The sequence below is a fragment of the Natrix helvetica genome (genome assembly GCF_964273705.1).
Source record: "Natrix helvetica genome assembly, chromosome: 1".
NCBI lineage: Eukaryota > Metazoa > Chordata > Lepidosauria > Squamata > Natricidae > Natrix > Natrix helvetica.
The window spans coordinates 359,514,480-359,541,346 of record NC_138548.1 but is presented as its reverse complement, the minus strand read 5'-3'; the positions used below and the strand labels follow the sequence as shown (position 1 = coordinate 359,541,346).

Here is a 26,867-nt window from a genome sequence, read left to right as displayed (position 1 = left end):
GGAAGCTGCAGGAATTTATTTAGTTTTTAAAATGTGTTTCTCCCTTTTTCACATCCAGGAAAATATAATATTCTGCCTTTTCAATATTTCCTAGGATATTTCATTTTTCTGGGAGAGGGCTGGGTGATAACTTCCTACACATGTTTATTAAGATGAGGTCTGAAGGGGAATAAATTGTAAGGAGAAAGGTTATTTAGGGTTCACAACAGATAAGCCAGACCTCAATTTGTACTAACAAACTTTTCTTATCTGGACCTAATCTCCAGCTTGTTTTATCAGTTGAGGAATGTTAAAAGCTAATAAATCTTGAACATCACTTTAAAAGAAAGAATATAAATCAGATTGAAATACAAACTAACTATGTTAGTTAACAAATAACAAAGCCCATGTTATTTGTCTCACTATTTGGTCAAAAAGATAAAAAACAGGCCCGGAGACCATCTTTTTTTGCGAAGAATCTGCCTCGCTTGCAAAAGACTACATTTCCCAGGAACCCTCGCGGAGGCTCCAAGGCGCCTTCCGAATGGAGGCTTTCCTCCCCCTTCTCGACTTATTTTTTTTTTCCTTTTTCCTTTTTGCAAAGCGCGATGCGAGCAAAGGAGGAGCTTCAAAAAAATAATAATAATAAAGAGAGTGAAAACACGACATAAGCATCGAAGAGAGGGGGACGCAAAGCGGGAAAAAAAACCCTAATCCACCTTTTCACATTGTGGGATCCCCATTCTGGGGAAGGGGAGAAATCTTTGCCAAAAATAACCACAACCACAAATACAACAACAATCAAAAAGCTCTTTAAAAAGGGTTTTTATTGAATCTTGGCCCAATTGGGTGGGGGGAATAAAGTGCATTTCAAAGGCAATTTGCTATTTGACTCGATGAGCCTCACCCCTTCCTGCTCAGAGACCTCCCACGGAAGCAGCTGTGTTTATTTCATGCTCCTGACTCGCAGCGAGGTCCACTTCCTTGTAGAAGGGAGGAGGTGTCTCCCGCAGGAATCCGGGTGAGTGGCCGATCGGAGCGCGGCTTTGGAACTAAGGCTCAAAGAGGTTAGTAAGCGAAGCCCCCCACTCCCACCCATTGATTTCGATGGGAGATGACTTCCCCACCCCGGGAAGGTCCTTAAAGCAAATGCAAAGGCAGAGGGACTTTCTTCGCAGCCCAGAAGCGGAGCTCAGGAGTTGCCACCCTAACATTTTAGAGGGGATTTGGGTCTGGGTGGGTGGGGGTCTGGACCCCTTCTCCCCCCCTTCGGCTACGGAAACTATTGGGACCTTTTGGGCCGTCCCTCTCCCATTCAGCCCCAGAGCCAGGATGGGCAAGGAGTGGAGAGAGAGAGAGACCCAATTCTTGTCCCTACTTTTAACCATCGTAGCTTCTTGGGGGTCCTACTGGGCCAGCAGTCTTCTAGTATTTGAGGGGCTGCCACCAAGAATGAGGGGGGTCAATTTATTTTCCAAAGCCCCAGAAGGCAGCAGAAGAAACAATGGATGGGAACTAATCAGGGAGGGAAGCAACCTGGAATTAAGGAGAAACGTCCTCATAGTGGTGGTGGGGGACAACTAACCAGTGGAACAGCTTACCACCAGAAGTTGTAGGGGCTTCATCCCTGGAGGCCCCCTCTCGCAATGCATTTTGGGGATTGGGGATTGAGTGCTTGCATTTGCACACACGCTTTGGGCACTCGAAAAGGTTAACCATCACTGGGATAGGATCTCCAGCTTGATCAGAGGGCTGGACTGGAAGACCTCCAAGGTCCCTTCCAGTTCTATTCTGATTCTGATTCAGTCCTTCTCTTATAGCTCAACCTATTTTTTTTTTTTTGTGTGTGTGTGTGTGTAGGAAGTTTGGAGACCAGGGTGTTCTCACTGCCCCCCCCCCTGAGCTTCTGAAAAAAAATAATACTTAAACTCCGATGTGAGGTTCAGCCAGTGCTTTGAACCCTAATTGTATCTGAGATAGCAAGCCACGAAAGGCTTGCCAAGGTTAAGATGTTAGGCAGATACAGCTGGCTCTCAACGTACGACCAGCCACTGAGGCCAACATTTGCTGTGGCTAAGCCGAGACGTTTGTTAAGCAAGTCTTGCCGCATTTTACGACCATCCTTGCCACCGTTGTTAAAGGAATCTCTGCAGATGTTAAGTTAGTAACACGGTTTTTATTGAATCTGGCTTCCCCGTGGACTTGGCTTGTCGGAAGGTTGCGAAAGCAGAGCGTGTGATATTGCAACATTCATAAATATGTGTCGGTTGCCAAGCGTCTGAATTTTGACCCATAGGGATGCTGCAATGGTCGTAAGTGTGAAAAATGGTCGTAAGTCACTTTTTCCAGTGCCTTTGTAACTTTGATGGTAAGTCGAAGACTACCTTGTACAGTTGTTCAGCCTTGACCCATGGTGGTGAGTTGTGACACTTGAATCTCTTATTTTTTATATCTAAATAGCTGCACATTGGAACTGTAGAAACACCAGCATTGTCAGCGCAAATTGGGGAGAAAAATACAGGTAGACCTCGACTTACAACACTTCATTTACTGCTCGAAGTTACAACGGCACTGAAAGTGATAGTTTTAAGTGATAAGTGAAAATTAAGTGATAAGTGAAAGTTTAAGTGAAAGTGATACGGCAACATTATAGCATTTAGCAATAGCATTTAGACTTATATAACACTTCACAGAACAAAAAAATTGACATGAACCCTGAGCTGTTTCTTCTAGGAATAATTTTTTAAAAAAAATATTAGTAAGGATATCCAATATTTAATGCTTCATATAATCACTGCTGCCAGAATTTCATATGCCCAAAGTTGGAAACTAAAAACCATTCCATCAAATGCAGGTAACCATAAAAAAGGTGTTAGAATGCTCAATACAATAATACAATAGTAGAGTTGGAAGGGACCTTGGAGGTCTTCTAGTCCAACCCCCTGCCTAGGCAGGAAACCCTATACCGTTCCAGACAAATGGCTATCCAACATCTTCTTAAAGACTTCCAGTGTTGGGGCATTCACAACTTCTGGAGGCAAGCTGTTCCACTGATTAATTGTTCTAACTGTCAGGAAATTTCTCCTCAGTTCTAAGTTGCTTCTCTCCTTGAAGAAATGGACCAACTAACGATGGAACTAAGAGACAGAAAGGAAACAGAGTACTTACAAGATATGGAATGGGGGGGGGGGTATAAGTGGCTTGAAAAGAAGATGTAAAATCAATGCCTAAGGAACACATAGCAAACACGATGAAAAGAGATGGCATATATTTAGAACGCAATAGAGATGGAAATATTGTATAGAGATGTATATATTGTAAAAATGAGAAAGTATGAAACCAAGAAGAATATGTATAAAATAATAGAATGGAAAATGGAAATCGGAAAAAAAGAAATACCCATAACAGAAAGCTGTAAAAGTGTAATTGTGATTTTAATGTTTGGAAAATGTCAAATACAAAAATTAAAAAAAGAAAAAGAGAGCGATAGTTTTTCACACTTATGACCTAGGGGTGGGTTGATGCTGGTTTTACTACTGGTTTTCAACCCACGTGTGCACTGTTCAATGTAAATTGTTTTTCGTTCATGCGCAGAACAATTTACAGTGAACTAGGCATGCGCAGTCACTAAAAACCAAAATGGCGGTGGCTCAGTGGTGGCGAGGGACGCCTGGGTCGTGGCAGGCCTAGGCCGCTGCCGTTCTGCGACCCAGGCCTGAATTCCGCTACCGGTTCGACCAAACCGGGAGCAACCCACCTCTGTTATGACCGTCGCAGCATCCCCATGGTCATGTGATCCAAATTCAGACTTGGCAACTGGCTCATATTTATGACGGTCGCAGTGTCCCGAGGTCATGTGATTTCACCTTTGCGACCCTCTGACAAGCAAAGTCAATGGGGAAGCCAGATTCATTTAACAACCGTGCTACTAATTTAACAACCGCAGTGATTCTCTTTAACCACTGTGGCGAGAAAAGTCATAAAACGAGGCAACACCCGCTTAACAAATTTCTCACTTAGCAACATCAATTTAGGGCTCCATCGTGGTCGTAAGTCGAGGACTACCTGTATTTTCCTACTATTAGTTCAGAATTTGTCTCCATCCAGTTTTTAAAAACCATATTTTTCGGAGTATAAGGCACACCTCCCCCCCCCAAAAAAGCATGGAGATATTGGTGCGTCTTATATACCGAATACAGCCATTCTTGTCCTCCTGAAGCCCTCCCCCTGCATTCCATTTTTGTAAAAAAAAATGGCTCGTTTTTTGCAAAAACGGACGCTTTTTTGCCTTCCCTCAGTCCCCAGCAGTACTCTGCAGGCTTCAGCAGGACGGGGGCGAGGCAGAAACGGGGGCATTTTTTGTGTTGTTGGGGGCTGAGGGAAGGCAAAAACTTTTTTTTCTTACTTATCTCTTTGAAATCTTGGCGCGTCTTATACACCAGTGCGTCTTATAGTCCGAAAAATACGGTACTGACCAAGTTCCCTTGAAGGGTGGCTGCTGTTTTTTTTTTTACCCTCCCCTAGTGATGTTGTGGGTTCGATTCCAATCCCCCCCTCCCATCTTTTCAATGTTGTATTTTTAAAAAAATAGTAATTAGGACTGGAATTGCCGTTGCTAAGTGATGCGAAATCACATGTCTTCGCTGCTTAGCAACAGCAATTCTGGTTAGTCCCAGTTGTTAATTGTTAAGCTAGGAGCATGTGGGTTGTTAAGTGAGGACCTCATAGGTTTGTGGCTTTCTGCTGGCTTTGCCTGTTCTTTGCTTGTGGGAAACTAGCAAGGAACATCTGAAATCATGATTGAGTGACTCTGGGATACAGCAAAAGTTGGAACTCCCAAGGATGGGTGATAAGTACCACTTGTCCAGTGCTGTCCTAAGTTTGAACGGTTGCTGAATGAATGGTCCTAAGTCAGGGGTGTCCAAACTTGGGAACTTTAAGACTTGTGGACTTCAACTCCCAGAATTCCCCAGCCAGCCATGCTGGCTGGGGAATTCTGGGAGTTGAAGTCCACAAGTCTTAAAGTTCCCAAGTTTGGACACCCCTGTCCTAAGTCAACAACTAATGTCCCTGACTCGCAACAGTTCACTTAGTGAGCATTCGACGGAAAAAAGTGACTTATGACCAGTTTTCACACTTACGACCGTGGCAACATTCCCATGATCGTGGTATCAAATTCCGGGCCCTTTCACAACGGGCATATATTTATGACGGTTTCACTGTCCCAGGAGCATGTGATCACCATGTGTTACCTTCCCGATAACCAAGTCGTGGGGGGGGGGAACCAGATTCGCTTAACGACCGCATGATTCGCCGAACAGCTGCAGTGGTTCACTTTAACAACCGAGGCAAAAGATCGTAACATGAGGCAAGCCTCACTCGCTTGGCAACGGAAAATTTAGGGTTCAGTGGTTGTAAGTTGAAGACTTAACTTTTATGTGTTGGACAGGCTTAAGGGCCTCCCCTCAAATCCATTTTGTTGTTGTTGTTGTGTTTGATTGGCAAGACGGCAGCTGCTCTTCTCTTTTTGATTTACAACTTGATGGGCTTTTGAGGGAGGGAGGGGGTTTCCTTGGGGTGAGGCCCAACCTCTTTTGTCTGGTATGGGGGACTTTTTTCTCCCCTTTGTTTCCTTAAGGACTTAGTTCCTTCTTTTAAATACCTCCTGGAAGGGACCATTCAGACAAGATCCCTATCTTTTGTCCACCCATATGCCTGCTTCATCTCTAGGTAGGGCAGCTTAGCCGGCCTGGCCCATCTATAGTTCCATTTTACCTCCTGGCGGATATTTTATCTGGGATAGTTTTTAAGGGTTAATGTATTTTAAATTTTTAAAATTTTAATCTAACTTAAACTAAATTTGTACAGTGAATTATTGTTACCTCCCCCAGCCCTATATTTATTCTATATTTATACTATGTATATTTATTGTTCTATTGTTTTAATATGACTGTACACCGCCCCGAGTCTCTTCTGAGAGAGGGGCGGTCTAGAAATTGAATAAAGTTAAGTTAAGTTAAGTTAAGCTTAGTGAGACTAAGGTAGTCTCACTCAGACCACCTGTTCCTCCTGCAGGGAGGATGGATGGGTGACTTGAGAGTCGTGGGGGGCGGAATTAGAAGTGTTGGGAAACTGAGGCACTGGTCTCTTCTCCCCGCAGAACGCCAGAGAGGCATTTCGCCATCGACTGTAGGTTTCCCTTCAGGGATCGTCTTTTCTCGGTTGGAGAGAATTCCGGCTTGTCCATTGCCACACCAAGCCGATGGCTGACGGAGAAGTGCCCCGGACGGGATTCAGCCTCCAGTTGCAAGCTGCTTTGGAGAAGTGGATGCAGCCGGGATTCAAAAGGCAGGATCTGGGCCGGGCGGCTTCCAAAGCGGGCGAGGAGCTGGGAGGAGACCGGAAGAGCTGCCGAGGGCTCGAGGGAACGGAGCAACTGGTAAAACAGGAGCCGGATCTCCTCTCTCAGCAGTGGGAGGCCCAGTGGCAGGAATTTTTGAAGATGTCTGAGTCCCAGCAGCCTTGGGGGGTTGTGTCCTTGGTCCAGGAGGAGCCTTCCCCCTGGGATGACGCCAAGGCCTTCCTGGCTTCCTTCGAGCAGGTGGCTGAGGCCTGCCAGTGGCCTAGGGAGGAGTGGGCATCCCGGCTGCTGCCCGCCCTCCGAGGAGAAGCCGAGCGAGCGTACTGCAATCTGGGAAGCACCGAGCGAGAGGATTATGGGAAAGTGAAGGCGGCCATTTTGCAGAGGGACGCCCTGGGCCGCGAGAAGCTGCGCCAGCACTTCCGCCGCTTCTGCTACCAGGAGGCGGAGGGGCCGCGGGGGGCGTATAGCCGCCTGCAGGCGCTTTGCCACCAATGGCTGAAGGTGGAGCACCACTCCAAGGAGCAGATCCTGGAGTTGTTGATCCTGGAGCAATTCTTGGCCATCTTGCCGCCCGAGATCCAGAGCTGGGTCCGTGGAAACAGCCCCGAGACCTGCATCCAGGCGGTGTCCCTGGCTGAGGACTTTCTGCAAATGCATGAGGAAGGGCACCAGCAACAGGAGCAGGAGGTAAGTCGATTCGGGAGGATGCAGTTGGGACCGCAAGGCTAGGGACCTTCCTTTGCAGATCAAATCAGGTGTGTGAAGCAGGAAGTATGGGTCAACCTTCATGACTGACAGCTGTGCCATCCAAAGAATTTAGGGTCTGGCAGAACACCAAGTCCAGAACCTGCCATTACCTAATGTGGTTTCAGGGCAGCCCTTCAACTTAGTCTAGACAACAAACCATGATTATAAACGCCTACCTGTTTTGCATACCCAAACCTACCTCTTTGGTTACGGTGATTGACTTGCTAGTCTCCAAGTATATTTTTCTCCTCTTAACTTTACTTTCAGGGCCTGGGGGGGGGGTCCCTTTTGGAGAAGCTTATTCCCTCCCTCCCCTCCAATTGTTTCGGTGGGCCGAGAAGACCCTTTCTTATACAGGTAGTCCTCAACTTACAATCACAATTGAGTCCCAAATGTCCGCTGCCAAAGAAGACAGCTGTTAAGGGAGTTTTGCCCCAAGGTTGACTCAGCCTTCCCACCTTCCCACAAAGATGATTAGAGGGCTGGAGGCTAAAACATACAGTTACATCAATTGGGTATGCCTAGTCTTATGAAAAGAAGGACCCAGGGTGACATTTACCATATTTTTCGGAATATAAGACGCACCTTTTTCCCTCAAAAAAGAGGGTGAAAATCTGGGTGCTTCTTATACACTGAATATAGCAGTTTTGGCCTCCCGAAACCTCGCCCCCTTTGCAAAAATGGCAGCGCATAGCCTTTAGGAGGCTTCCAGAGTGCTCCTAAGGGCTGAGAAGGGCAAAAATGACCAAAAAAGGGCTGTTTTTTGCTTGTTTCTTCCCCCCTCCCAGCTCCCAGGAGCACTCTATAAGCCTCCTAAAGGCTATGCATGCCCTTTTTTGACAAAAAATGGGACCATTTTCATGAAAAACAGGCTGTTTTGGGGAAGTCTGCATAGTGCAAAAACCTTTTTTTAAAAATTTGCTTCTTCAAAATCTTATACTCCGAAAAATACGGTACCTCACATCCAAAATGGGCCGCATGGAGACGCCTTGGGTGGGTGGGGTGGGCAGGGCCAGTCAGGGGTAGGATTTGGAGGTTCTCCAAACCAGTCATATAACATTAGCTATAGGTTCTCCTGAACCCGGGCAAACCTGTAGCAGCCTACCCCTGAGTCTGCCTGAGCTGCCTTCTGAATATGTTATCTTATTCTGGACTTTAAAAATGCTTCAGCCCCTTTTTGCCATAGGGAACGATTCCTTCATATCTTCCTTCACTCCTTCCTGACTCCCTACAGGTTAGTTAGCGAGAGGGACTGGCCCCCTCTACTTAATTCCTGTGACCGAGAGCAAAATGAACCCGTGTCTCTCCCATCCCTAGTCCAGCCCTTTCCCAACTACCCCATCTGGACCGTCCACCGGTCATCCGCCTTGCAACGCCCCTCTTCTCCATCTCTCTCCCCGCCTTGTTGAAACAGATGTTTTCTCCTGTTTCCAGGTGCTCAAGGAAGTGAGGGATGCTGCAGAGGATTGTGGGAAGGGACCGCTGTTCAGGGAGGCTAATCATGAGGGGAACTCTGGAGATGCCGGTGAGTGATACAAACGGACGACTTAAGGCCAGTTGGTCGAATATTTGGATGCAGTGCAATTCCTTTGGGTGGATATTTTTTAACTCCATCCCTTTCCTCCTTCGCCTCCTTTCCCATTACCATCCCCCTGCCAAATGGCTCCCAAACATTTTCTTTAGAGCTCTATTTGGGATTATTATTATTCTTTTTTCCATTTCTCCCATAGGTGAAGGGAATAGAAGCGTTGACAAAACGGAGAAATACGAACTGGAGAATTCTCAGCCCGAAACCTCCCACGAGATGCTCAGCGGGCGAACAGAAGAGCCGGTGGCTCACTTCAGGGAGCAGGAAAATCTTTCCCAAAGCCAAGACAGACTCATTTGGCCGCAGAAATTTCTTCCCAAGGAAATGGGCGATAGCGCTGTTCCTTGTCGAGGAAGTGACCGGGAGCTCGGCCAGTCCAAAATGCCCATGGTTAAGAAGTACAGCACCTCCAGCGTCATTGCAAGGAGTTTCTACCATAAATCAAACTTTGTGAAACAAAAAAAAATCCACCCGGGAGAAAAAACATACAGTTGTTTGAATTGCGGGCGGAGATTCAGCCGTAGGTCGAATCTTAAACGCCACGAGGGCATCCACACGGGGGAGAGACCCCACGAGTGCTTGGAGTGTGGGAAGAAGTTCACGCGGAAGTCTTACCTCCTGAAACACAGCACCGTTCACATGTACGGGGCCACCACATAGCAGTTGCCGAGAAAAGACGGGCGGATAGAAAACCAGAACTGGGGGAAAACGAGTTGAAAAAGTTGGGGATTTGATTCTCCGTTAGATCTTTATTGTTCTCAGGGAGCTTCTGTTGCCGACTACGTTGGAAATCCCGGGAAATACTAAGACCTGGGGGAAATGTTAATCTAGGGTACACAATATGGAGGATTCCTCCAGAGTTTCATAAGATTTTGGGGGAGGAGCTCATAATGCACAAGAGAAGGAGGGAGAGATGCCAGTCTGCTTCTACCTCATTTCTCTTTGAGTTACAGGATGCCGTAACTCAGTCCCAAGACAATTATGATTTGGGATATTGTTATTTGGGATATTTCGTCTGTGAAAACAGGAGTGAAGACATATATGCCGCAGCTTAAATCCGAATGTCCATTTGGAAGGCTCACATGTTTCTATATAACAGCCCAGAAGATCTTAAATATAACTATGAGACGGCATACACTTTGAATTCCATCAGCACATAATTCCACGAGGAATGGCTGCCAGACAAGAGAGGAGGGGAGCTGTTCCATGGGGAATTAGAAACACTCCAGCATCAAATCTGAGTGATCCAAATTCACTCGTATTCACCTGAGCAGATTGATTACTTCTTCCAAGATGATATAGGGCAGGGATGTCAAACTGGTGGCCCGCGGGCCAGATGTGTCACCCGCAGGCCACACCCACTTTGGCTCCGCAAAGGCAAAAACCAATCATGCAATCGAGTTTTGACACCCATGATATAGCAAATGAGACTCTTCCCTCCCCCTCCCCCCTTTGTCATATTACCTTTACAGTTTTTCCTTGGTGGTTTGGTCTACTTCAATGTTTCTGAATCTTGGCAACTTTAAGATGTGTGGACTTCCACTCCCAGAATTCCACACATCTTAAAAGGTGCCCGACATTCAGAGCTCCCAGTTTATTTGATTCGATGGATACGATCCCCTTCCTCTCCCCAAGTGAGTGGCTTGTTAAAAACACAATATTATGCAAATAATAATAATAAAAATCCAGGACAGGAAAACGTGATAGAAGAAAACGCATTGAAACTTCTGTGGCGCCAGCTCCAGGGCCGTCCTGCTCAATGCGTGAGGGAAGAACCAGGTTTTGGGTGTCCTTCTAAAAGACTGGCAGAGCTGGGATCATGTGATTCTCAAAATGAAGATGCTGATTTGGGAAAATGCTCCTTCGCCGAAGAGCCTCCCGGAAGAAGAAAATCCAGCTAGAACTTTTGAGGAATGGTTATTCTTCATCCCTACATATGTACGGGGAGCTCCTTATTTGAGACGCTGTGGGACACTCAGTTGGGTCTCCGTGGTCATAATTTGTCCAACTCTTAATTCTCAATCCATCGCCTCTACCCATTTTCCTGTTATCGTAGAGACAACAGCCAGACTGGGTATGCTCCGTCCATTAACCAATCGGACTGAGTCTACACTTAGGATGTCATCGGGCCCGTGTGGCTCCTCCCCAGTTTCAGACGCAATCCAACCCGGATTGGCTGTGAGAATTGATCTCTCCTCCAAATTATTTCATTGTATCTTTAATTGGTGAATTTTTCCAAAAAATTTTGTTGTTCCTTTAAATTGGTTTCTTAAATAATCCTTTATTTTACAAATTGGAGGGAAATTCAAAACTGATCTCTGGCTGCCTCTCCTCAACCGTCTGATTGCCTGTGGCCACGAGTTCACTCAGGAAGCCTGCCTTGCAATCAGATCGGCCAGCTCACGAGCTACGGCTCCACGGCTGTTTCCCCGCGGTGCTCCTTGGTTCTGGGCTCTTGGAGGGATGCGCGACTGGCCGTTTCACACGCAGCGGTTCCAGGCGAGTCTGGTGGCCGTTCTGCAGATCGCCTGGCCACACTTAGTATTGGTAGCCCTTTTGCGGGTCAGAAAAGCCCACGAAGATAGCGGTGGCCATTTTGATATCCGGCTTGGGACTTGCCTCGTGTCCTAGAGGCTTTGACTTCCGCGCCCTTTGAACCTATGAGATCCACTTCTTTGAAACTGTTGTCCTTTAAAACGCTGTTTTTGGTCGCTGAAACCTCAGCAAGATGTATTTCTGATTTGGCTGCTCTTTCAGTCAGGCATGACTTGTGCGTGTTCCATCCAGACCGAGTTGTCTTAAGACTGGACCCGACATTCATACCGAAGGTCAATAGCTGTTTCCACCGAGGTCAGGAGTTGACCTTACCTGATTTCTGTCCGCCTCCCCGTCACGAAAGGGAGCGCAAGTGGCACACTCTTGACGTACGTCGTGCCCTCAAGATCTACATCGACTGCACCGCCTCATTCCGCCACTCGGAAGCTCTCTTCATCTCCTTTCACCAGGCCTCCTTGGATACCAAGGCTTCATCATCTAGTCTGGGGTGCTGGATAGGAGCCTGTATTAAACTGTCTTATGAACTTCAATCCATACAGGTCCCTGCAAACATTACAGCTCACTCTACATGCAGCGCTGCGACATCTGCGGCTTGGTCCACTCAAGCCACCTTGGAAGAAGTCTGCCGGGCAGCCATCTGGGCATCTCCCACAGTCTTCATACGTCATTACAAGTTGGACAAGTATGCATTGGCTGACGTGGCTTTTGGGCGCAGGGTGCTACAACAAGTGCTTGTGCCCTAACGGACCTTTTTTACAATTTCCCACCCTAGTGGACAGCCCAGTCTTTGGTACGTCCCAGTCTGGCTGCTGTCTCTACGATAACAGGAAAATGGGCGTTGGTTCTTACCTGATACGCTCATTTTCTGGTAGAGTAGAGACAGCAGCCAGCCCCGCCCTGGCATGGGTCACGCGAGGGAATTCCTTGTGGGGAGGAGAGAGATACAGTGACTATGGACTTTCACTTTTTGTTCACAATTCTAACTTGAGTCTACAGTTTTTCCTTCATCTGAAACTGGGGAGGAGCCACAAGGGCCCGATGACATCATAAGTGTAGACTCAGTCCGATTGGTTAATGGACGGAGCACACCCAGTCTGGCTACTGTCTCTACTCTACCAGAAAATGAGCGTATCAGGTAAGAACCAACGCCCATTTTCTACTATTCCTGCCAGCCCATCTAGAGCAGTGTTTCTCACTCTTGTCTCTTTTAAGACGGGCGGACTTCAACTCCCAGAATTCTCCCCTGCCAGTGTGGTTGGCTGGGGAATCCTGGGAGCAGAAGTCCACGCATCTTAATGTCGCTAAACTTGAGAAACTCTGGTTTAGAGAGAAAGCTCCCGGCTGGCCTCTGCTTTTCTCCATCTCTCTGTTCTGAGCCTGCTAGATATAATCCACGTTTCTCTCTCCCCCCCCCCCCCCCATGCATAGATATTAAAATAAAAGCTTCCAGTCTAATTGTAGTCTGGTTTGAGTAATTATCGCCCCTCTTTAGAGAAGTTATTCCCCTTTTATTTGCTGGAAATAAATCTGGACAAGCAGTACACAACCTGCAAAGAGGATTTTTTTTGTTTGTTTGTTCCTGGTGGGGGTTCATGTAAGGGTGTGAAAACAAGGATGCACAATTACCAGGGTGAAGTAAAAAACCATTTTTGAGCTTTTCTACTCCCAAAGCTACTGCAGGCCCCTTTGAAGTCTTGAAAAGACAAAGTTGAAGGTAAAGATGCCTTCGGCTAAGATGCTGAGCTTGTCGATCAGAAAAGTCGGCAGTTTGGAGGTTCGAATCCCTAGCGCCGCGTAACGGAGTGAGCTCCCGGTACTTGTCCCAGCTTCCGCCAACCTAGCAGTTTGAAAGCATGTAAAAAATGCAAGTAGAAAAATAGGAACCACCTTTGGTGGGAAGGTAACAGCGTTCCGTGCCCCTTCAGCATTCAGTCATGCTGCCCACATGACCACGGAGACAGCGCTTTGGAACGGAGATGAGCATCGCCCCCTAGAGTTGGGAACGGCAAGGGGAAGCTTTACCTTTAAACGATCATGCAAATTTTTTTGTCACTTAACAAGTTAATCACTTGCTGTCAAGATTGCCTGTTGTTAGTGGTTCTTCTTCCAGCTTAACCAAAAGACTTAATCTTACAAACAAATAGTAAAAAAAAAATATATTTTGTTTGTCCATAGATCTCTCTTGTGGGAATCCAGCCATTGTCTAAGTACATTGTGGGAAATTGGGCTATTATCTTAAATCAGTGTTTCTCAACCTTGGCAACTTGAAGATATGGGGACTTCAACTCCCAGAATTCTGGGAGTTGAAGTCCACTCATCTTGAAAGTTTCCACGGTTGAGAAATGCTGCCTTAAACAATAGTTTAGGCAGGTGAACACAAGTTTGTTATTGAAGATCTAGGATTATATGTTATGTCTGAATGTAGCCATTGGGAAAGCTTATAGTGGAAGGATAAAGAAACAACAGGAGTATCTCAAACATTGCCATTTAGCAGAGTGATCTGCAACAAAGATTTGTAGCGTAGCAGTTCAAAACTCCAGCCAAGCTTAAATTAATTTGCATCAAAGGTGGTCTCTTGAGCTACAATTTTCCTCTAACTAACACGGGGTCCATGAGTTCAAAATCTGCTTATGACATCCCTGCTTATGAACCCAGCAACTCTGGCTTATTAACTGGGTTTTGAGAAGAGACACGTAATTTGATCTCAGTTAGCCTTTCAATTATTATCCTAGATTATTTATTTACCATGGAACATCCTAATTGCCCGGAAGAAAGCACACAAGCAGATTCAAAAGCAGAAATATCTGAACTCAAAGATGTGCTTTGTTAGGCTAAATTATATAAACACATTATTCATTATCTCTGGATTATGGATGATGTTACATAGTTGGGTAATGAAACGTCTGCAAGGAAACGGCCAAGCTCAAAAGAGCACCAAGGACCTCACAGCTCAACTCTTGAGCTACAAATATTATCAGTAGCTATCAACTGATCAAAAGCTTGAAAATATTTCCCCACCTCTGCGGAGAGCCTCTTTGGATAGCCAGTTTGCAAACCACATGATACAGCAGAGGATCTGGAAAACATATATGAGTAGTCCTCCCTTAACGATGGTAATTGGGCCAAATGTTCTGTTCTGTTGGTAAATGCAGCCATAAAACAGGACTTCACGTGATTGCTGACTTACAACAGTCGTTGTGGCAGTCTTAGGTTGCCGCTGTTAAGCAAATCCCGCAAGGTCAAAGATGCTGCAGTCATGTTGGTGACCTCCTGCCAACTCCTCCGTTGACTTATATTAGAAGCTGGCAGGTTGCAAACGACAATCATGCGCACCCAGAATAACAGATTTAACAGAATTGGGAGGGACCTTGGAGGTTGTCTAGTCCAACCCCCTGCTCAAGATGGACTAGACCATTTCAAGATTCTGCAATTGCCTGTCCAATCTCTTTTTGAAGACCTCCAGCGATGGAGCACCCACAGCTTCTGAAGGCAAGCCCTGCCACCGGTTAATTCTTCTCCCTCTCGAGAAACTTCTCCTTATTTCTAGGGTGGATCTCTCCTCGGTAGGTAGTCCTCAAGTTACAACCATAATTGAGCCTGGAATTATAGTCCTAAATCATGCCGGATGTTTGAATGGATCATCCTGTGTCCAACCCAATTTTGCAACATTTTTTTGAGGCAGCCGTTAAGCGAATACCGTGGTCATTAAGGAAACCTATTGTCCAGAATAGGTGGGGGTTGTTGTTTTTTCTCCAGATATTGGAAGTAAACATCAGTTTATGGCAATAAATAAATTAAATTGTAAATCGGGCATGTGACTGGAGGAATGATGCCAACGGCTGGAAAGGTGGTCTATTTGCGAGCCTCCAAAATGTGATTGTATGACAGGCCTGTGTGTCAGAATTGTGAATCTGGTTAGTGGGTACCTTTTTGGAGGGTCTGTTGCAGTGACGTGCGGTGAGGTTTATGGCTGGTGAGGCTGGTGACATCATCAGCGTGAGCCACGGTCCCCTTCATGTTGACTCAGGAAGGCGGGGAATGGGACCACGTGTACAGGAGGCTGAAGCTGCCTCAGCTTCCTGCACACGTGGTCCCATTCCCCTCCTTCCTGATGCCTGAGTCAACATGAAGGGGACCATGGAGCACGCTCCCCGGGACCACGGAGCGCGCTCCGCGGGACCGCAGCTCACACTCCGCGGTCCCCTTCATGTTGACTCAGGAAGGCGGGGAATGGGACGTGTGCAGGAGGGAGGCTGAGGCTAGAGGAGCCTCCTGCACACGTGGTCCCATTCCCGGACCACGTGTGCAGAAGGCTCCTCGGCGCCTTTTCCCTTTTCCCTTTTTTTTATTTTCATGATGAGAGTGGTGAGGCTCTGCCTCCCCTGCCCGCACGTCCCTGGTCTGTTGTATCTTCCAGTGGTTGCTAAGCAATGGGTTATAAGGCCTACTTGTAGAGCAGTGTTTCTCAATCTTGGCAACTTGAAGATGTCTGGACTTCAACTCCCAGAATTCCCCAGCCAGCGAATGCTGGCTGGGGAATTCTGGGAGTTGAAGTCCGGGCATCTTCAAGTTGCCAAGATTGAGAAACACTGTTGTAGAGGCATATAGAATTACAGACTTGGGACATAATCAATCCAAAGGCAACTGGGATTCTTCCTTTCTTCCACAAGGAAGACAGACCAACCAGGGTGAGTCAATGCAAGCCATGGGAACTCTTGTCGGAAGGACAGAGCTAAAAGTCAGGCAAAGAAGCCTCATTAGGGGGAAATTGGAATGCAGGTAGTCCTCGACTTAACAACCATTCGTTTAGTGACTGTTCCAAGTTACGACAACACTGAAAAAAGTGACGTGTGACCGCTTTTCACATGTACATTGCAGCATACCCATGGCCACGTGGGGATGCTTGGCCATTGGTTCGTATTTATGACATGTCATGTGATCTCCTTTTGCGACCTTCTGACAAGCCAAAGTCAATGGGGAAGCCAGATCCACTTCACAACTCTGTCGCCGACTAAACAACGGCAGTGATTTGCTTAACAACTGTGGCAAGAAAGGGGGTAAAATGGGGAAAGCCCGCTTAACTGTCTTGCTTAGCGATGGGCATTTTGGGCTCCATGATGGTCGTAAGGTGAGAACTACCGGTACTTTTTTTTCTTCCACCAGGAAGTTGCAAAGATCACCGTTTCCTGTGGCCGGGAAAACCCAGGGTCCACTGGTAGGGAAAGCATGGGAGCGGGAGATCCAGAGTGTCGCTTCCCCCCACTTCACCATAGGTCTCCATCAGCCAATCCCCCTCCTCAGCCCCAGAATCGGTGTGGGGTAGTGGAGAAGATGCTGGACTACAAGTGGGCCCACCTCATTCACCTGAACATGGATGCCCACATTTCTTGTCTAAGACAATAATCCACAGCACATCGTCCTCAAATTGGCAGTTGGGACCACAAGATCAAAGCCAGCACACTTCAGCGCGCATTCAAAGGCTGCCATCTTAAATTTTTTTTGAGAGCCTTCCCCCCCCAACCCTAATGACCCACTGTGCTACGCAAGCAGTAGGCCTGCGCACATTCGTGCATCAGAGGTGGATTGCTAATTTTTTACTACTGGTTCGGGCGCGCTCTGTCACTGCGTTGTTTGCTAGCTGTGCTGAAGATTTACTGCGCAGGTCACCGGTCTTATCAGCAAGTGATGTACTGCGCCTGCTCACACACATTCCAAAAAAGAGACTTCCGATCTTCTGTTCGCCTGCCACGAGGCAGGCACATAGCTCTGCAGAGATGTAATTAATTTAGATAGTAAGGTTTTGTAATTAATTTAGATAGTAAGGTTTTGTTTTGTTTTTATTTCATATTAAAGTTTATTTTTCATTAGAACATGTTATCGTGTTTTATTTCTTATCAAGAGATATGCTGCAGGGAGGGCTGGCGATCTGCACCTCAATCGAAGGTGGAAGGGAAACTTTCCATTCCTTTTCATATTGGCAGCAGAGTTTGGTTTTCTCACGCTCGCATGCACGCACGACGTTTTGTGCATGTGCAGAAGCGTCCAGGTGGATCGGCGGAGCCTCCCGCTGCCTCATACTACCGGTTCAGCCGATCCGGGCCGATCCACCAGCAACCCACTTCTGGCGTGCGTGTTGTTCAACTTGCACGATCGGCGGGCGAGCTGCGTGTGCCTATGTACGGGCACCAGCCCGCCATTCAAGTCAAGTGGCATGCGTGCGTGCTGACTTAAGACTCGCGTGGCCCAGTTGTAAATAGGTGTGAATAGGTCTTGCGGTGTTAGGGAACCCTGATTTATATTAAATTGATTATTTTGATGGTAAACCACTCGCGATTTATTCTGCCCATAGCAAACCGCTAGTTGTTCTTTTGAGCTGTGTGGTTCAGTATAAAAGCCCTTGAACTCGACGGATAAAACAATTCAGAGGAAATGTCTTGTGTAAATGAGCTTTACTCCCAGATATTTTTTCTATAATCTACCAAATGTCATTAGGGTGGCATTTTCCTAAAAAGAGGCAGAGAGGGTTCTTACCTCTTGGATCTTTTTTCCGTACGGAGTGTAGAGAAAACCACCTGGGGAAAAATGTATAATACAGGTAGTCCTCGACTTACAACGGTTCATTTACTCACCCTTCAAAGGTACAACAGCACTGAAAAAAAGTGATTTATGACCAGGTTTTCCCCCACACACTTATGACCTTGGTAGCATCCCCACGATCATGGGTTCAAAATTCAGATGCTTGGCAACTAACTCATACTTAAGACCGTTGCTGTGTCCCAAGGTCATGTGACCTTGGGACGAGCAAAGTCAGTGGGGAAGCCAGGTTCATTAAACAGCCAAGTTACTAACTTATCAACCCCGGGACGCTGCAACCGTCATAAATATGAGTCCGTTGCAAAGTGTCAGCATTTTGATCAAGTGACTATAGGGATGCTGCAATGTTCGTTAAGTGTGAAAAGCAGTCATTAGTCACTTTTTTCAGCTCCACTGTAACTTTAGTCACTAAACATACTGTTGTAACTATCGTGCTCTGCTTAAGCACGGGGTTGGACTAGAAGACCTCTAAGGTCCCTTCCAACTTTTTTGCAGAAACAAAAGGAAGGTAACGGCAAATTTTCCTCTGCTTCACCCTCCAGACATCCTTGTGCCCCCTCCTCTCCAAAACCACGTGCTACCCCTACCAAGGCACGGTTTCAGTCTTCCCACAGGAAAACCAATAAATTATTGGGAATTCCCTGCTTAAAGCATTCTTCTGCTGCTCTCGCTTGGAATTCCTAGCACCACAACAGAACTGTTTCTCTGCGAAGGAAGCTTTTTTTTAGCTGCAATTAAACCGAGTTTTCCGGTGCCGGCTAAGTTGCAGGCTCTGGTTGAAGCTTTTCCCGCAATCGGAGCATTTGTAGGGCTTCTCTCCCGTGTGAATCCGCTGATGGCGGATGAGGTTCGTGGCCTGGTTAAAACGCTCCCCGCAGTACGAGCAGCCGTACGGCTTCTCCCCCGTGTGAGTCCGCCAGTGGCGTTTCAGGTTCGAGTTGTAGCTGAAACTCTTCCCACAGATGTCACAAATCTTCCGGCTTCTCGCCTTCCGGGGTTTCAGAGGCTCTGGGGAACGAGTGAACACGGGTCCCTGAGCCGCCGGTCGGTCCTGCCGGCTGTCAGCAGGTTCGGCCTCTGAGTGAATCTGTGGGCCCTGATTTGGAAAGGCAGCCATTAACCGCTGAGGAGGGTCTCTCACCAAGGTCTGCCAAGAGCTCACAGCTTCTGGAGAGGAAAAAAAAAACACCAATAAAATCCAGAAATGTTCACACAAGACAATCGCTACTTGATATAAATAAGGTTATTCGTATAAAAGAGCCGAGCCTGAGTGGCTCCATTTTTACACTTTACCTAATAAAAACAAGCAGCACCTTGTAACACATTCAGCTTAATACCATATATAGAAGGAACATTTAGGAATATCGGAGTTGGGAGGTTACTTGAGGAAGAACAGGTCAAATGGAGGTCTAATGGGAAAGTGCTGGCATCAGTTTCAAGAGGCTGACATAAGGGGATTGATTGTGCTTATAGATTCCTCATATGGTGGGAAGCGATTCCGCAAGGAGATTTTTGGCCTGGAAACTGCTTAACTGGTTGCCAAGATATTGTGTAATTCGACTTTATATAACACGGACATTTAAGGAAGTGGACTGTTACCCCAAAAACTGCATTTAAGCTCTGCATCCAAAGCTGTCAGACATTCTCTTTCCATCTTTCAAGTTTGAGAATCCTTTTGCAAAAGCTTATCTTAAATAAATGTCTTTGTTGTTCATGGTCTCCTAGCCTTTTTGTTCCTTTATGGGATGGAAATTTATTTTTCTCACACTACTGAACTGTGAACCAGAAGGGACGAACTGGGGTGAGCAAACTCCTCAGCACCAGCAGCTACATTTCATAGAATAACAGAATTGGAAGGGACCTTGGAGGTCTTCTAGCCCAACCTCCTGCTCAAGTAGGAGACACTATCCAATAAAAAGGAACAGAATGCCATAGAACACAATGAAACATAATTGAACACAATATAATGAAATGTGTGGGATCGCATCCTGCCCCACACATCCCTGCGACCAATTCGCTCTCACAGAGAGGGACTCCTCCGGGTGCTGTCCACTAAGCAGTGCCAGAGGGCGGCGCCCAGGAGCAGGGCCTTCTCTGTGATGGGCCCAGCCCTCTGGAATGACCCCCCCCCCACATTAGGACTACTACTGATCTCCGCTCCTTCCGCAAGAAACTCAAGACCCACCTGTTCCAACTAGCCGGCCTGGCTCAACTATAACTCTATCCTCTAATCCCCCTGGCAATTTTAAATTTTAGGGTATTTTAATGTTTTTTAACTTTATTATTATTGTGTTATTTTATGAATTGTAATAATTGATTTTTTCTATATACCTCCTCCGTGCAACATGCTATGTATTTATTGTATGCCGCCCCGAGTCCCTTCGAGGAGAGGGAGCGGCTTATAAGTCTAATAAATAAATAAATAAATAAATAGTATGGAATGGAATGAAATGAAACATAACCAAACACAACACAGACAGACTTCAGTGGGATATAAATGGAATAAACACTCAAAGAAATAAAATAAATTATTGCCCTGAACTCCTTGAAGAAAGGGAGGAGCAGGGACTCAGTGATTAAGACGCTTGTAAAACCGGCAGCCCAGGTTCGAGACCCGAGTGCTACGCGACAGGATGAGTCCCATCCTCGCCTCGGCTCCTGCCAGCCTAGCTGTTCGAAAGCATGCAAATGTGAGTAGATAAATAGGCACCACTTCGGTGGGAAGTTAACAGCCTTCCCTGACATTATGCTGGCCACAGGACCGTGGAAATGTCTTCGGACAGCACTGGCTCAATGGTCTTGAAAGGAGATGAGCATCACCACCTATAGTTAGCTATGACTGTTCTGACCGAGGCTTCCCGAGAGCATGAAGCAAACTCCTTGTCCCGACAAAAAACCCTTGTATTAATTTACTGTGAATTCTGCTCATTCATATCCAGCAAAGTCTTTCAAGGGAGGATTTACACTCACAGACCTTATCTGGCTTGGAGAGCTGATAGGCCGATACCTGTAAAATTTGGCAAGGAGTCTTGGAGAGTCATGAACCAATTAAGCGAACTATGCAAACTCCACTCCCCTTTTGCTCCTCTTTTATTTCCTCTGGGAGGGGCCATTCATTGTCCACCTCTGGCCTTACTCCCAAGTCGACCCCTGTTCTTTAGCTGTTCCCTTCGTCTGGAAACTCTGCACCTGCGCACACTGGGAACAGGCTCCAGCTGTTCGTCTGCCTCACTGAGGTCTGACTCTGAAGGCAGCTGATAACTGGCATACGGCTCTGGCCCCCTCTCTGCCTCCAACACAGAGCCCTCATCAGAGTCTTCCCCAGACTCCAGGACTGGCTCATCTTCCTCCCCAACCTCCTGACTGTCCGAATCTGCTGCCAGCTCCACTGGCTGCTGGCGGGCCACAACAAATGACTCACGGAGTAAAATCCATGGGGACTCCTTTTTTTAACCTTGAAGAAAAGTGCGCCTATGCATTCAGCCACTGAATGCAAAGGGGAGGCAAGGTCAGCCCATGTGAAGTTCTTACCTGGAGGATCATTAACATTTCCTTTTCTTTCGGTCTCAGCCTCCCTGCCTGGGCTCCTGTGGGTTGTTTTAGAAGATGCCTCCGCCCCAACTGGGAAATTCACCGTCAACACTTGGAACAGGATCTGAAAAAGAAGAGGCTTGGCTGAGTTGTTTGCCAAAGACAAAGAATGTCAGACGGAGGGACTTCTGCCTGCGGAAGGAATCCACGTCAGGAAGATGGCAGGGGTGGCATTATGATGGAAGCCCCGCCTCTTTGGGGGCGGGGCTTCCACCCCACTACCGCGACGGCCATCTTGCAGATACCAACTTTGTACAGACCAACACGAGAGGAGCAATTTTCTCCTCCTCTCGTAATGTCAGAATTTGGAAGAGAGGGAGGGAGGGAGATTCACCAACCAATCTAAAGAAGATCTGGTTTTACACCATTTGCAGCCAAATTCATTTCTGCAAGCAGTGCAGGTTGTCCTCGACTTATGACCACCACGGAGCCCAACATTTCCGCTGCTTAGCCAGACAGTTGTGACGTGCTTTTCATCCCGTTTCACTAATTTTCTTGCCACAGTGGTGAAGTGAATCCCTACAGTTGTTAAGTTAGTAATGCAGTTGTTAAGTGAACCTGGCTTCCCTATTGACGTTACCTGTCTCAAGGTCGCAAAAAGGGAAATCACGAGACCTCCGGGACACTGCGATGGTCATAAATATGAGTCAGTTGCCCAGCGTCCGACTTTTGACCATCTGACCCTAGGGATGCTGCAACCATCATCACTGCGAAAAATTATGCATTTAGCAGCATAATATTAAAGCTGCCGATTTGCAGGAACAAATTAAGAGTCCCTTATTAAAAGTAAACGCTTTCTGGCAGCACCCCAAATTAAATATATCACATTGTAGTCAAAGCCGATTACATAGGGAAGAGCTCAATTTTAATTCTACGGGTAGTCCTGTAGAATTGAGCCCCCAAATTTCCATTTCCAAACGTGACAGTTGCTAAGTGAATTTTGCTTCATTTTACCACGTTTCTTGCCACAGTGGTTAAGTGAATTAATACAATACAATAGTAGAATTGGAAGGGACCTTGGAGGTCTTCTAGTCCAACCCCCTGCCTAGGCAGGAAACCCTATACCGAATCACTGCAGCTGTCACGTTAGTAACACAGTTGTTAAGTGAATCAGGCTTCCCCATTGGCTTTCCTTATCCGAAGGTCGCAAAAGGGGATCACACGACCCCAGGACACTGTCATAAGTATGAGTCAGTTGTCAACCATCCGGGGTTTGATCATGTGACCCTGGGAATGTTGTCATGTGAACAGTGGTCCTAAGACACTTTTAACACAGCTCTGTAACTTCAACTGGTCACTAAACGAGCAGTTGTTAAGTCGAGGACTACCCGCACAAAATCTTTCTCCACTTTTTGCCGACCTCTTCTCCCGAAGTTTCAGCTCTTACCGTCTGCATCTGCCTCTTATTTTCCTGCTGCTTCAGCAGGAACTCCTCCGCCAGGGCGCCTGCTTGGGAACAAGTCTCGGGGTGCCTTCTCTTCACCCAGCTCTGCATCTCGGGGGGCAGGATGGTCAGGAAGTGCTCCAGGATCAACAGATCCAGGATATGCTCTTTGGTGTGCTTCTCCGGCTTCAGCCACTGACGGCAAAGGTGCCCTAGTCGGCAAAGAGCCTCTCGGGGACCCTCAGCTTCCTGGTAGCGGAAGTGGCGGAAGTTTTGGCGTTGCAATTCCGCACTTCCTGCTTCCTCCTTCCGAGCTTCCTCTCCTTTTTTCTTAAGCTTCCTGCTGCCTCCATCGCTCTCCCGGCGACGGGACTCTGCGTTCTTTCCAGCAGGCTGGGATGACTGCCTCGCCCGCTGCTCTTTGGCTGCTGGGCAGCCCTCTTGCTCCACAGAGGGGAAAAAATCAGGGATATTGTCTGGTGGCATGGCCTCCGATGGCTCCACATTTCCCCATCCGGAACGTGAGGATTGCATGGTGTGCAGGAATGCCTGCCATTGAGCCTCCCAGCATCCGGACAGGCCCTTCTCCGGTTCCTGGGGTGTTTTTTTTTTCAGGTATTCCCCGATGGTCCCCACCTGCAGGACTCGAGGGAAGCCCGCTTCCCTGCTGGAAGCCTGAATTGCAGGCCATTCTTGTTTCTCCGTTTTGATGACGGTTGTTACCTTGCGCTCTGAATGTGGCTCTGACCTCTTGTTCTGCTTGGTGGACATTTTCTTTCCTAGAGCTGGTTCCCTTTCACCAAGCGGACGAAGGGTCTGGACTGCAGACTTTAGCCTGATGGAAAAAAAGATAGCGAAGAAGTTCAGCGAGTTCTTTGTGACTTTGGATTGGTGGACCAAGGCAGGTGGCACAGATCGGGATATTTTTTTCTCCCACCAAGTGATGTTTCTGTTAGGAGGAAAAGAAATAAAGCAATAAGTTTTAAGGTACCCAAATTGCTGCCTTTTCTCTTGTAAGGTCACTTCTGTGCCTTTTCACCATCTTTGGCTGCCTCTGGGAAGGGAGATGCTATAGATTTGCTTCGCGCTTCCTCTCCATGATCCATGAAACATGACCCAGTGTTTCTCAACACTGGCAACATCAAGATGGCTGGGGAATTCTGGGAGTTGAAGTCCACACATCTTGTTCTGCTAGAGCAGGGGTGTCCAAACTTGAGAACTTTAAGACTTGTGGACTTCAACTCTCAGAATTCCCCAGCCAGCATGGCTGGCTGGGGAATTCTGGGAATTGAAGTCCACAAGTCTTAAAGTTCCCAAGTTTGGACACCCCTGTGCTAGAGACTAAAACATATGAAGAACGGTTGCAGGAACTGGGTATGTCTAGTTTAATAGAAAGAAGGACTAGGGGAGACATGAAAGCAGTGTTCCAATATCTCAGGGGTTGCCACAAAGAAGAGGGAGTCAAGCTATTCTCCAAGGCACCTGAGGGTAGAACAAGAAACAATGGGTGGAAACTAATCAAGGAGAGAAGCAACTTAGAACTGAGGAGAAACTTCCTGACAGTTAGAACAATTAATCAGTGGAACAGCTTGCCTCCAGAAGTTGTGAATGCCCCAACACTGGAAGTCTTTAAGAAGATGTTGGCTAACCATATGCCTGAAATGTTGTAGGGTTTCTTGCCTAGGCAGGGGGTTGGACTAGAAGACCTCCAAGGTCCCTTCCAACTCTGCTATTGTATTGTATTATCTTGAAGTTGCGAAAGTTGAGAAACACCGTTCTAACATATCAGAATCCGAACAGAGCTGGAAGGGACCTTGGAGGTCTTCCAGTCCAGCGTCCTGCTCATGTAGGAGACCCTCTACCCGTGATGGCGAACCTATGGCACTTGGGCCCAAAGTGGCACATGGGGCATGTCACCTAGCATGTGTGGCATCGCCCGTTCCTCTTTCGGGTTTCAGGCGCACATGTGCACACGACACTCAGCTGGCCTTTGTGCATGCAGCAGTGCCGGAAACCGGAAGAGCTGGTCTTCGGTTTTCAGTGGATTGGCACCTGTGCAGGCACGCCAGAAACCGGGAGACTTGCTGGGCAGCGCGCATGTGTACGCCGGAAACCAGAGGTTCATTTTCTGGTGTGCACATGCCCCCTGGGCAGCTCCTCTTCCTAGTCATGGCCCAAACGAGCGCACGCGAAGGACTCCCTTTTTGGTACTCAGTGCCGAAAAGGTTCTCCATACTGCCCTTTACCATTTCAGATAAATAGCTGTCCAGTCAGTCTCTTCTTAAAAACCTCCAGTGATGGAGGCCCACAACCTCTGGAGGCAAAGCTGTTCCAGTGGTTAACTGTCCTCACTGTCAGGAAGTTTCTCCTTAATTCCAGGTTGCTTCTCTCCTCGATTAGTTTCCATCCATTGTTTGTCGTCCTGCCTTCAGGGGTTTGGAAAATAAATTAACCCTCTCTTTCTTGTGGCAACCTCTCAAATACTGGACTACTACTATCATATCCTTACTAGTCCCTTTTTTTCTCTAGACTAGCCACACCTGAATCCTGCAACCATTCTTCCTATGTTTTAGTCTGCAGGCTTTTAATCATCTTAGTTGCTCTTCTTCGCACTTTTTAATCTATTTTTTTTTCTTCTCCAAGCAAAATCCACAGAGGAGATTAATATTATTTTAACATGGTGAGGTTTGTATTTGCAGCTTCACTTTAATCCTAGGATGGATTTCTTTAAGTCGCTTCCCATAGGAATGTCGGGTGCTGATCACTAGGAGAATCAGAGCCCAAATAGGACCATCCCTGTAAGAAACCTGGGACGATTCCCTGAGATTCATAGATTCCCAGACGCTTAAAAGTATATTTGCAACAAAAACTCACACTGGGCTAGCTAGGTGAAGATCCCACTACGAATGTTTAGAAACTCAAAATATATAAATGGCAATTACAAGTAATCCTCAATTTACAACCACAATTGAGCCCCCAAATACTGCTGTTAAGCAAAACAGTTGCTAAGTGACGTTTGCTCCATTTTACAACCTCTCTTGCCACAGTTGTTAAGTGAATCACTACAGTTAAGTTAGTAACTTGACGGTTTTGAAGTGAATCCAGTTTCCCCATGGACTTTGCTTGTCAGAAAGGGGATCATGTGATCCCCGGGACACTCACACCATCACAAATGTGAGTCAATTGCCAAGTGTTTGAATTTTCATCACTTGTCCACGGAGATGCAGCAATGGTGGTAAGTGTGAAAAATGGTACTGAGTCACTTTGTAACTTGGAACGGTCACGAAACAATTGGTAGTAAGATGAATTCAGCGTGCCCTTAAATTCTGCACCAAGTTCCTCCAAGTATAACCTGCAGAAGGAACTATAGGGGGGGGGGGGAAACTACAATATCTCAGCAACGGGCTGGAAAACGACGGTGAAACCCCATCAAAGCCAGCCACGCCGTCAACACGCTCCTCCGCTGCAGAGCGTTGCACACGCCCACTCGAACTGAGATTCCCATCCATAAGGACTAGCAACTTGTTAGCCACCATTTCAAAGGGTTTCCCCCAGGCTACTGTCTTCATGCACGTGGTGCCGAACGACGAATCTGCACCAATCCACATGCATTGTAAAGCACTCTGGAGAACTGGGAGGGAATATCAATCAATCACAATCGACCAGACAATCAAAGAAAGTTTCCGTGTTGCTAAATTTGCATTATAGTTCCATGCACGCTCCCACTCTGCCCGCCCCGGACTTACAGGTCCGCCTTCTCTGTTCCAGCCAAAGCAAGGCTCACTTTGCTTTCATACTTTGCTAGTGGGCTGGACAGGAAGAGACACTCCCCCCACCATCCCTTTGATTTATTATCCACCCCCTGATCCCTCCTCTCTAGCCACTTCATCTCGGTTGCTCCATTCTTCTGGCACGGTGGTCTTTGAACTGAGAGAGTTCTCCTTGCCTAGAGAGGAAGGGGAATTAGAGAGGGGTGGGGGAGAAAGGAAATACAGAAAGTACAGAAGGATCCTGACAAACTTGAACATTGGGCACTATCTAATAAAATGAAATTCAATGGTGAA

The 26,867-nt window shown here is 47.0% G+C and overlaps 2 protein-coding genes across 3 annotated transcripts; one reads left to right on the top strand and one right to left on the bottom strand.

Annotated features, from left to right (window-relative positions):
- Nucleotides 1–960: 960 nt before the first annotated feature.
- LOC309398187 (uncharacterized protein) lies at nt 961–12,999 on the top strand. Of its 2 annotated transcripts, none has more exons than XM_081964840.1 (4): nt 961–1,046; nt 6,140–7,030; nt 8,525–8,615; nt 8,821–12,999. In XM_081964840.1, the coding sequence occupies exons 2-4, from the start codon at nt 6,242–6,244 to the stop codon at nt 9,336–9,338; spliced, it is 1,398 nt and encodes a 465-aa protein (XP_081820966.1). In that variant the 5' UTR covers nt 961–1,046; nt 6,140–6,241; the 3' UTR covers nt 9,339–12,999. The 2 variants fall into 2 exon arrangements, with proteins under 2 accessions (XP_081820966.1, XP_081820967.1); XM_081964841.1 differs by having other exon boundaries at nt 972–1,000.
- A 2,645-nt stretch (nt 13,000–15,644) lies between these two features.
- On the bottom strand, nt 15,645–26,587 carry LOC309398222 (zinc finger and SCAN domain-containing protein 21-like). Its single transcript, XM_081964899.1, has 5 exons — nt 26,550–26,587; nt 22,807–23,752; nt 21,360–21,483; nt 15,823–18,995; nt 15,645–15,678 (listed from the first exon to the last, which is right to left on the bottom strand). Exons 2-4 carry the CDS (start codon nt 23,572–23,574, stop codon nt 18,553–18,555), a joined length of 1,335 nt encoding a protein of 444 aa, XP_081821025.1. The 5' UTR covers nt 23,575–23,752; nt 26,550–26,587; the 3' UTR covers nt 15,645–15,678; nt 15,823–18,552.
- Nucleotides 26,588–26,867: the final 280 nt, after the last annotated feature.

Bases quoted from the DNA above. Each gene is read 5' to 3' on its own strand.
- LOC309398222 (XM_081964899.1), bottom strand. From the start codon at position 23,574: ATGTCCACCAAGCAGAACAAGAGGTCAGAGCCACATTCAGAGCGCAAG. The intron at 21,484-22,806 runs GTAAGAGCTGAA...CTTCTTTTTCAG, and splicing joins ATAAGAGGCAGATGCAGACG to ATCCTGTTCCAAGTGTTGAC. The intron at 18,996-21,359 runs GTAAGAACTTCA...TTTCCTCTCCAG, and splicing joins AAATGTTAATGATCCTCCAG to AAGCTGTGAGCTCTTGGCAG.
- LOC309398187 (XM_081964840.1), top strand. From the start codon at position 6,242: ATGGCTGACGGAGAAGTGCCCCGGACGGGATTCAGCCTCCAGTTGCAA. The intron at 7,031-8,524 runs GTAAGTCGATTC...TCCTGTTTCCAG, and splicing joins ACCAGCAACAGGAGCAGGAG to GTGCTCAAGGAAGTGAGGGA. The intron at 8,616-8,820 runs GTGAGTGATACA...TTTCTCCCATAG, and splicing joins GGGGAACTCTGGAGATGCCG to GTGAAGGGAATAGAAGCGTT.